Source organism: Gracilinanus agilis, chromosome 3, assembly GCF_016433145.1.
Source record: "Gracilinanus agilis isolate LMUSP501 chromosome 3, AgileGrace, whole genome shotgun sequence".
Taxonomy (NCBI): Eukaryota; Metazoa; Chordata; class Mammalia; order Didelphimorphia; family Didelphidae; genus Gracilinanus; species Gracilinanus agilis.
In genome coordinates this window covers 39,846,502-39,857,633 of record NC_058132.1, presented here as the reverse complement: position 1 = coordinate 39,857,633, position 11,132 = coordinate 39,846,502, and the positions used below count along the sequence as shown (strand labels likewise).

The window sequence follows — 11,132 nt, the reverse complement described above, 5'->3', positions numbered from 1 at the left end:
AGAGGGAGAAAAGAGGGAGAGAAAGAGAAAAGGAGGGAGAGAGAGAGAGGGAGGGAAGAGAGAGAGAGGAAGAGAGAAGGGAGGGAAAAGAGAGAGGGAGAAAAGAGGGAGAGAAAGAGAGAAAAGGAGAGAGAGGGAGAGAGAAAGTTTCTGTTCTCTTCTACCTCATGGACCATGTTCATAGCTTCTAACCTTTTATCCCTTCCTTATTTCTCCTCATTATTCTCTCTCCTCTTTTCTTCTTATTCGTTCCTCTTTTCCCATCCCACTCTCTTTCTCTTTACTGTTGTTTTTTAAAAGCCATTAAAATAACCTTTTAAAAAGTACCCAATATTTCTTTCAAGTCTCACAACCACTTTGTGAAGTCTCCATTTTACAGAGAGGAAACTGAAGGTAGGGTAGGTGACTTGCCCAGGTTCACACAGCTTATACCTATCAGGGGCAAGATTTGTACTTATGTCTTTCTGAGAATGAATGGTCAGATATTGACCTTCATTTGCTATACCACACTGTCTCCCATGTCATATTATCTAATAAATTGACTTTTGTTGTTCCAGATGTTTCAGTCATTTCTATGTCTTTGTTAATTCATTTGGGGTTTTATTGGCAAAGATACTGGATTGGTTTGCCATTTCTTTCTCTAACTCATTTTAATAGATGAGGAAACTGAGGCAAACACAGGATTAAGAAATTTACTTGCCTCAGGTCATACAACTAGGAAGTGTCTGAGGTCAGATTTGAACTCTGAAAGATGTCTTCCTGATTCTGGACACTCTGTCTGCTGTGCCACCGAGTTAACCCAATAAATTGATTAAATATTTATTAGTATCCATCTAATGAATGTTTGACCATCCCTACCTGTTTGTAGAATTGCATCTCTCCCTATTTCTGTGTTTCTCATGTGACATTGCCACTATGCTGGTGAAGGTCTTTCTTTATTGCCTCATGCCTGGACTGTTGCCATAGATTTCTGGTTGGTCTCTGCCACAGATCACTCCCTCTTCCAGTCCCTCTTCCCTTAGCACAAGCCTGATCATGTCATACCCTTCTCAGGAAACTCCAGTGGCTTCCCATTACCTGCAGCATCAAATAGAAAATCCTCTTGTTGGGCATTCAAAGCTCTTCATAACCTCCCCCCTCCTCCCCAACCTTTCCAGCTCTCCATATATCCTGGCCTCTTTGCTCTTCCTTGAACAAGATCTTCTGTCTCCTGACCATAGGCATTTTCACTGGCTGTCCCCCATGCCTGGAATGTTCGTTTTCCTTATTTCTGCTTCCTGGCTTCATTCGGGTCCCAGCTAAAATCCCACCATCTACAGGAAGCCTTTCCCATTCCCCCTAAATCCCAGTGCCTTCCCTCTGCAAGATCATTTCTAATTTATCCTGCATGTGCCTTGCTTGTTGGTTACAGTTGTCTCTCAGTAGTGAACTCTTTGAGAGCAGGGACTATCTTTTTTCAAAATCTTAATTCTTTCAGTTACATGGAGAAACAATTTTTTTTCAACCCTTACCTTCCACCTTAGAATCACTACTATGTATTGCTTCTAAGGCAGAAGAGGAGTGGTAAGGGCTAGGCAATGGGGGTGAAGTGACTTGCCCAGGGTCACACAGCAGCTAGGAAGTGTCTGAAACCAGATTTGAACCTAGGACCTCCCATCTCCCATCTCTAGCCCTGATTCTCCATCCACTGAGCTACCTAGTTGCCCCCTAGAAACTCTTTTTGACAATTGTTTTCTGACATCTTACGATCCAGATTTTTCTCTGTCCCTCCGTTAGGCCACAAATAGTCCAATATAGGTTATACCAGTGCTTTCCTGCAATACAGATTTCTATATTGCTCATGTCGTAATAGAAGACACATATCGCACATATAATAAATAACTAAATAAAGTGGAAGGTGGCATGCTATGATCTGCAATCAGACTCCAACAGTCCCTTTTTTGGCTATGGAGAGCAATTTATGGAGAGCAAATTTTTTTTTTCATTGTTTTAGCACAGTGCCTGGGCATCTATTTGGCACTTAATAATGTTAATTAGCTGACTGTCTTTTCCCTTCTCTCTTGAGCCATCTAAGAAATGTGGGTTGATTTGAATCTCTGTGTTTGTATTTTCACTTGGGTTCTCCATCTTCTCTTTCTCTTTGTCTATCTCTTAGCTCCCTATAGAGTTGGTTGAATCTCTCTCTCTTTTTGTTTTTTTTTTTTTTTTTTCGTTTGTTTCTCTTTGATGGTCTGTCTTTCCATCTGTCTCTCTGTTTCTCTGACTTTCTCTCTCTGTCTCTCATTGTCTCTCTGTCTCTGTTTCTCTGTCTGTCTCTGTCTCTCTGTCTCTGCCTGTTTCTTTCTCTGTTTCTCTTTCTCCCTCTGTCTCTCTCTTTGGCTCTCTGTCTTTTTGTCTGTCTCTCTGTCTCTCTTTCTATCTGTCTCTCTGTCCTTCTGTCTCTGTCTCTGTCTCTCTGTCTTTCTCTGTTTCTCTTTCTCCCTCTGTCTCTCTCTGTCTTTTTATCTGTCTCTCTGTCTCTCTTTCTATCTGTCTCTCTGTCCTTCTGTCTCTGTCTCTCTATCTGTCTTTCTCTGTTTCTCTTTCTCCCTCTGTCTCTCTCTGTCTTTTTATCTGTCTCCCTCTGTCTCTCTTTCTATCTGCCCCTCTGTCTCTGTCTTTCTCCCTCTGTCTCTCTCTTTGTCTCTGTATCTCTCTGTCTCTCTGCCTTCCCTCCTTCCCCCTTCACCTGGTACATTCGTGACAGCGACAGTAACATTACGAAATCACAAGGTCCCAAGCCTTCCCACCCAGCCCCAGCCCAGTGTGGGGGAGCGGGCAGGAGCACCTTGCCTCATGAGTGTGAAGAGAGATGAGTAAACATGTGTCTCCCAGGGCCAGCGTTGGGTTGTGTTGTTTGTTGGTTCTTTCCCCCAGTGGGGATACTGTGGTTTTAAGCACCCTTATCTACATATAAATGTGCCATTTTCTGCCTGTACAGACAGGAAACTAAATCAAGGAAGCCAAGCTTAAGAGCTACCTAAATTACCTTGTCTTGGCTGGCGGGGGGGAGTGGCAGCGGCGACAGGCAGGAGCAGGAAGGGAGCAGAAGAACATTGAATGGTGATGAACCTTCTGGGAGGGCCTCCCTAGGTCCGAGTCCAAGGCCAGGATGATGCAGGGGACGGGAGGGTTTCAGGGGACCCCCAAATTCTGGGAGTGGGGAGGAAGGGCATGGCTCCACATATGCCCACATGTCTAGAGCCTATTGCCTGTATGTGTGTGTTATTTCCACTGACCTTTGTGGCAGTGCCTCCAGGGCATGAATGGAGTCTGAGGACACTAGTTAAAATTCAGAAGTATATAAAACTCAATCAGCAGCCAGGGCTGATGGGAAAGAGAATAAGAGAGGGAGTGGAGAAGGCGATCCAAATGGCCAGCAGTTAGCCTCCCCATCAGGGGAGTCCCTTTCAAAAGACAAGCCTCTCTAGGCTGTCCGGATTACCTTTTCATGCTGGCCAAATTCCCACCCAAAATAGAAAGCTTGCATTTAGCTTGGCCTGGCTCAGACCTTCTTGTGCCCAGGCTTGATTGGGTTTCCTTTGATCATCAGTTGGCAGTGCCCACGTGGTGGCTGGGAGGGAAGTGGCTGAGCTGGTGGGACCGAGTTAGAAAAGGGACTAGAGTTTGTCTATTTGTGTTTCCAGAGGGAAGTCCACAGGCAAATCGATGGGGACTTCTGCATTGTGCTTGGTTTGTTGGGTATCACTCTTCAAGAGGAAGGGGCAGCTAGGTGGTAAAGTGGATAGAGTGCTGCGGGGTCTAGAGTTCAAATCTGGCCTTAGACATTAGCTGTGTGATCCTGGTTAAGTCACTTCACTCTGGTTGCCTCAGTTTCCTCATCTGTCAAATCAGCTGGAGAAGGAAATGGCCAACCCCTCCAATATCTTTGCCAAGAAAACCCCAAATGAGATCAAGAAGAGTCAGACACTACTGAAATGACTGAACAACAACTCCAAGAGGCAGCTTGATACAATGGGTAGAGTCTGAAAGTCCTCCATTCAAATTTTGCCTCAGATACTTATAGCTGGGTGCTGGGAGACTCTGGAGAGCCCCTTTACTCCTTGATCTGGATCTGGGTGGGGTTTTTCCCTTCAGGATACAGTGATACAGGCTTATTGTATGTAGGATAATAATACCTATATCACTTACCTCACAGATTTTCTATGAGGCTTAAGTGAGTTAATAATATAAGCTGAGTGCTTCATAGATCTTAAAGCATCATATAATAAATATAAGCTGTGATTGTTAATTATTATTATTATTATTATCCTCTGCTAGGGGAGTAATGATGAGCTGTCTGATAATGAAGAGGAGATGGAAGAGAAATCAGACAGTGAGGGAAGCGACTATTCTCCTAATAAAAAGAAGAAGAAAAAGCTCAAAGAGAAGAAAGAGAAAAAATCCAAGCGGAAAAAGAAGGACGAAGAGGAGGATGAGAATGAAGATGGAGGTTTAAAGGTAACTCAAGTTAGGATTAGAGTACAAGCACAGACGGACTAGAAGGAACCAGTTTCTGATACATACTAGGTCTGTGACTATGGGCAAATTGCTCGGTCTCTCTTGTCCTCAGTTTCTTCACCTGTAAAATGGTGAATATCTGTGAAATAGTAATATCTGTGGTATGTATTGGGGCTAGAGGGGAGAGAGGGGAAGGGGGGATGCTGTGAGGATTAAATAATATAATGCATATAAAAGTACTTGGAAACCTTCAAAGGGCTCCATGCCAGCTACTATGATCTATCAACCTATTCTGTGCCAGGCAGTATGCTAAGACAAAAATGAAACTGCCCCTGCCCTCCAGCAGCTTACATTCTACCGAATGCATTCTTTTACTGGATAGATTTAAGCTCTATACATATTGAGAAGTTTAATATTTGTAAATGCTTAACGCAGTACTTGGTGCATAGTAAGTATTTAATAAATGCTTGCTTCCTCCCCATTCAGAGATTGAGAGCTTTCAGATAACTCCTTTATTTTTCCCTCCCATCTTCTGACAAAGGAACCAACTGCTCCCAAATGATAGACTCTTCATTCCCAGGTAGCTGCTGTCAGAAGGGCAAGCTGGTGCCTGTATTTTAGTAGGTCAAAAATGTTAGGAAAAACTTATACAAGAGGATATATCTCTGGGGATAGGAGGAGGCAGAATCCCAAAGAAACACGTAGAATAATGAGGAAATTCTTCAAGAGATTGTGGAGGGAAACCCAGGAGACATGTTGCCCATACAGTGGCCACTTTGGGCGCTAGGTGGCCGGTGGGCATTGGAGGCATCGAGAGAGGCAGCTCTGAATGAGAATGGGGACAGCTCAGGTTACAATCAGGAAACCCCCTGCTTGGGACCACTTGGGTATACTCACAATTTTGTCAGCATCAGAAACTTCTAGGATGGGAACTCTTATTCACCAATGCAAATGTCAATTACTCTATGACTCACTGGGCATCTAGGTAGTACCTCGGAGAGAGTTCTGGGCTTAGAGTCAGGAAGACTCATCTTCATAAGTTCAAATCAGACCTTAGATACTTTCTAGTTGTGTGACCCTAGATAAGTCACTTCACCCTGTTTGCATCAGTTCCCTCACTTATCAAATGCGCTGGAGTAGGAAATGGCCAACCTCTCCAAGGGGGAATATCTTAGCCAAGAGAACCCCAGAATGGAGTGATGAAGAGTTGGACATGACTGAAAAAATAACTGAACAATATCATGACTTCCTAGGGAGTTGCCTGAAGTATATGGATGCTCAATGGCTTTCCTGTGCTCAGTCAGTTAGTATCAAGGGTAGGATCGGAATCTCCAGGTCTTCCTTACTCCAAACTCAACACACTAACTACTATGCTATAAGCTGCCTCTAATTTTGGGGGGATCTCAAACAATGGAAACTTAGAATTTGGGATTTCAATCAGTCAATCAATCAATCAATCAGTCAACATTTATTATGTGCCTACTGAATGCTGGGCATTATGCTAAGCACTGGGGATATGAAAGGAGGCAAAAGACTGGTTTTGCCCTCAAAGAGTTCACAAATGGTTTTGTCATCAGGAACAATGTGGGTTTAAAGCCTACCTCAGACTGTGACCACGGGAAAATCACCTCATCTGTATAATGGGGATTAGAATGCTTATTTTACCAAAATAACTCAACGTGACCAGAGTTATTCATTGTTAAGTTGCTATTGGGGAGAAAAGGGCTTTCCAAACTTTAAATAGTTTGAGAAGTATGAGTTGATGTTTTTATTATTAATATTAATTGATAATAACAAGCAAACATTTATTGGGCAAACTTCAGACTAATCCTCTTTCCATCATTCCTACTCCCCAAGGCTGCTATTGTTCCTTTTTTTTCTTTTTCTTTTTTTATACCCTTACCTTCTGTCTTAGAATTGATAGTAGATATTGGTTTCAAGGTAGAAGAGTGGTAGGGGCTAGGCAATTTTAGTTCAGTGACTTGCCCAGGGTGGTCACATAGCCAGGAAATGTCCAAGTCCAGGTTTGAACCCAGGACCTCCCTTCTCTAGGTCTGGCTCTCTATCCACTGAGTTACCTCATTACCCCACCTTCTATTGTTTCTAATCTCCACTTGTCCACCCACCCCCACCTCCATCTTGTTTTTGAGCTCAGGGTAAAGCCCTTTGTGAAGGCTATAGCACTGCCATCGACCTATATGGGTCGCCATGTTGATTTAGGAACTATGTTGCATTGGGGGGGACTCAACTGGACAGATCTATCCTTTGGGAGTTTATATGCCCATAAATGACTTTTCTCATTGACATGATCTGTGCAGGGTCTCATTGCTTGAGCATCTGAGGGAGGATCAAAGAGAGATGCCAGTTTTCTTGGAGCTTGAGAGAGATCTTTTCTTTTCTTTCTTTCTTTTTTTTTTTTTTTAAATTTTTAGACCCTTAACTTCTGTGTATTGGCTCCTTGGTGGAAGAGTGGTAAGGGTGGGCAATGGGGGTCAAGTGACTTGCCCAGGGTCACACAGCTGGGAAGTGTCTGAGGCCAGATTTGAACTTAGGACCTCCCGTCTCTAGGCCTGGCTCTCAATCCACTGAGCTACCCAGCTGCCCCTGAGATCTTTTCTTTTAACGAATACATCTACGAATCCCTCTCTCCACAAAAAACTGCCTTAAAGGGGGAAATGGCAGCGGGTCTCCCTCTCTCCCTATCTTTTCTTTGGCCTCTGTAGGAGCCCAAGTCTTCAGGCCAGCTCATGGAGGAATGGGGCCTGGATGATGTGGATTATCTGTTCTCTGAAGAGGATTATCACACTTTGACCAACTACAAGGCCTTCAGCCAATTTCTCAGGTAAGCAACCAGTGGGGATGGAGATGAGCCCCAAGGATCAGCTGTACCGTCTGACAAGTGGTGGGAATGTAGGGTCCAGCCTTGGTTTCCTTTGGGGATCAAGTCTGAGGAGGGCTCAGTTTTCTTAATCAGTAATTGTTAAGTGCCTACTGTCTGCCAGGCTCTGGGTTACACAATGAGAAGTGGCATGGGCGGGTGGGTGCTACAAAGACCAGACAAAATGTTTGTCTCTGTCCTCAAGAATTCAGGGGGGGGGTCAGCAAGCGTTGTCTAAATGTTTCCTGGGGGCACCTAGGTAGTACAGTGGATGATAGAGAGCCGGGCCTCGAACTGGGAAGACCTGGGTTCAAATCTGGCCTCACACACTTCCTAGCTGGGCGACCCCAGGCAAGCCACTTAACCCCGATTGCCTGGTCCTTGCTACTCTTCTGACTTTGAATGGATACTAAGACAGAAGGGAAGGGTTTAGAAATCAGGCAATCCACCAGATGTTTCCAGTGTGCCTGGCACTGTGCCAAGGGCTGGAGCTATAAGGACAAAGAATGAAACCAGCCCTGCTCTCAAGGAAGTTACATTCTAATCCAGGAGAAAACAAATACATACAAAAATATCTACAGCACAAATCTAAAGGCAATAAACAGAAATAAATGCAAAATAGTTAAACGTAAGATACTTTGATTGGGGTGGGAGGGTCCTAGCAGTTCATGGGATCAGGAAAGCTTTAAGCAAGGACAGTGCTTGAATTATATTTATGTACGTTTATTATTTTTTGTTTTTATATTTATATTTATTCATTCATATTTATTTTTATATTTAATTAATTAAAAATGTTTATATATATTTAATTTATTACATACATATTGTCACTATACTATTACTACATAATATATAATTTATCATTATGATACATATAATATATAATATATTATACACATATGTATATACATACATATAAAACATTTATTATTTAATATAATTTGTGTAACATATTATACATAATAAATAATGTATTGATATAATATAGCATTGTATAATTGTATAACAAATTAATATATAATAATATATAATTTATTATTTATAGATTACATAATTTAGAATTTATTATATATTATAAATATATTTAAAACTCTTAGTTTCTGTCTTAGAATTAGTACTGCTGTAGCTTTCTATTGGGCCCTTTTTTTTTAAACCCTTAAGTTCTGTGGATTGGCTCCTTGGTGGAAGAGTGGTAAGGGTGGGCAAGAGTGGTAAGGGTGGGCAATGGGGGTCAAGTGACTTGCCCAGGGTCACACACCTGGGAAGTGTCTGAGACCAGACTTGAACCTGGGACCTCCCGTCTTCATGCCTGGCTCTCCATCCAATGAGCCACCCAGCTGCCCCTTCCCCTATATCTTAAAAGAAGAGAGATCCTGTAAAGCAGAGGGAAGGAAGGATGCTATCTCAGGTACAGCAAAGGATTAGGGAGAGGAGATGGAGGTCACCAGGGAAGAATGGAGTTTTAGGGTCAGTTTGGCTGAATCAGAGAGTGTGGGCCAGGGGAGCAATGCCCAGGAGGGGCTGAAAAATAATTCTTCATCGTTGCAAAAAAGAGAAGTTCTGGAAAGAACGCTGGGTTTAGAGCCAGAAGAGTTGGGTTTGAATTGCATTTCTGGTGACACAGGGAAAATGATGTAACCTTTCTGGGTCTCAGCACATGGTAGATTTGGAGGATAGGGCTGGGGTTTCTAGTCCTTCTTGGCTATTTCCTCTCTATGGTTTGTTGGTTTGTGACTCGGTTTCCTCCCCTGTAAAAATGAAGGGGTTGGTCTGAATGGCCCCGGAGGTGCCTCCTGGTTCTCAGATATATAGTCTGTGGTCCTAGGAAGGTCAGTGTAGTCGAGCAGATCAAGCAGCGGTCTTGGATTCAGGAATGACTCAGACATTCCCTACCCGGGTGACTCTGGACAAGTCACTTACCTCCTCAGGCTTTCGTTTTCACATTTGCAAAAGGAGGGAGTTGGGCCAAGGCAATCTCCATGGTCTCTTCCAGCTCTAAATGTACGATCCTCTCCTCTCTGAAACAAGAGCGGTTAGACCAGGGATTCCTAAACTTTTTTGGCCTGCCGCCCCCTTTCCAGAAAAAATATGACTTAGCCCCCTGGAAATTAATTTTTTTAAATTTTAATAGCAATTAATAGGAAAGATAAATGCACCTGTGGCCATCACCGCCTCCCTGGATTGCTGCAGCACCCACCAGGGGGCGGTGGCGCCCACTTTGGGAATCACTGGGTTAGATGGATGGTCTCTGCGGGCCCTTCTGGCTTGTCCATCGATGCTCCTTGGATTTGGGACAAGTCTGGGGTGATCGAAGGGACAAAGATGGCGGCTGCTGCTGATCTCCTGGGGCAACCGGGTTGAGTTCTGGTGGAAGGCGGGCAGCCAGCAGCATTCTCTCTTCCAAGACTGGCTCCTCCTTTTGGGTCTTCTAGGAGCGAGAACCTTCCCTTCCTGTCCCTATCCTGCCCCAGGCTGAGATCCGTCCAGTTTTAGCCCATTGAGTTCTTCTCTTCTGCTGGCCCTGGACTCTGGAGCCTCCTGGGGACTTGGAACAGCCTTCTTCTAACGGGGGCCCATGCTGGCCTCACGGGCTGGTTAGGGGTGCCTGCCGGACCCCATCTTTCCTGCGGCTTGTAGTTAGTTATCCCAGTAAGAACAGCCGGTATTTACGTAGTGTCTTGAGATTCTGCAAAGCGTGTTACAAATGTCTTGTTTGGTCCTCGGAACAACCTTGGGAATTCAACTCTATGAAACTGAGGCAGGCAGAGGGGACATGACTTGCCCAGGGTCACTCAGCTAGGAAGCGTTTCAGGTCAGAGTTGAACCCCGGAACCCCCTTCTCCAGACCTGGCTCTTGGTCCACTGAGCCACCTAGCCACTTCTCTATTTCTTTAGGCCTCAGTATTCCCATCTGTAGAATGGGACTAGTGATTCCTTCTGCTCCCAGAAGGAAGTGCTTGCAGGAACTGAGAGGCCCGAGGTTGCAGGAGGTGGTTTTGGATGGATCCTTGGTGGGAATGTGGGTGTGATGCTCTTCCTGCCTCTGTCTCCTGCACAGGCCTCTCATTGCCAAGAAGAACCCCAAGATCCCCATGTCTAAGATGATGACGGTCCTGGGGGCCAAGTGGCGAGAATTCAGCGCCAACAACCCATTCAAGGGGAGCTCGGCGGCAGCCGCAGCAGCAGCCGTGGCTGCCGCTGTGGAGACCGTCACCATCGCCCCACCGCTGACCGTCAGCCCTCCTCAGCCCATCCAGCCCATGCCTATCCGGAAGGCCAAGACCAAGGAGGGCAAAGGTGAGTGACGCAGCTCCGGCAGCCGGACCCCGCAGGTGGCCAAACAACTGAGAAAGGCTCTCGCCACATCCATGGCAGGGCGCAGCGAGTGGCTCAGCAGACCGAGAGCCTCCTCCGAGCTTCCTCGAAACCCATCCCAGCCGGAACCCCAGTTAGGAAGGGACTAGAGAGACGTCTAATGCCTTCTCTCTGGGCGGCTGGGCAAGTGCAACAGCCCCAGAGCAATAGCCACTGGGCTGCCTGGCCGTGTCTCTCCCTTTCCCCCTTCTCTGTCTCTCTCTTCCTCTCTCTGTCTCCCTTTCCTGCTGTCTTTGTCTCTCCCTCTCTCTGTTTCTCTTCTCTCTGTCCCCATCTCTGTTTCTATGTCTTTCTCTTTCTGCCTCTTTCTCTTTTCTCTGTTCCTCTCTTGCTCTCTCTCCCTCTCCCTCTCCCCCCCCTCTCTCCCTCCCTCTCCCTC

General features: G+C 45.2%; 1 protein-coding gene across 1 annotated transcript in view; it reads left to right on the top strand.

Annotated features, from left to right (window-relative positions):
- CHD5 (chromodomain helicase DNA binding protein 5) overlaps positions 1–11,132 on the top strand; it is a 148,051-nt gene that overhangs the window by 55,360 nt on the left and 81,559 nt on the right. The window contains exons 3-7 of the mRNA XM_044668656.1: positions 93–146; positions 4,321–4,500; positions 7,224–7,342; positions 10,437–10,675; positions 10,711–10,826. Coding sequence (XP_044524591.1) covers positions 93–146; positions 4,321–4,500; positions 7,224–7,342; positions 10,437–10,675; positions 10,711–10,826 — 708 coding nt within the window. The remainder of the gene's footprint in view (positions 1–92; positions 147–4,320; positions 4,501–7,223; positions 7,343–10,436; positions 10,676–10,710; positions 10,827–11,132) is intronic.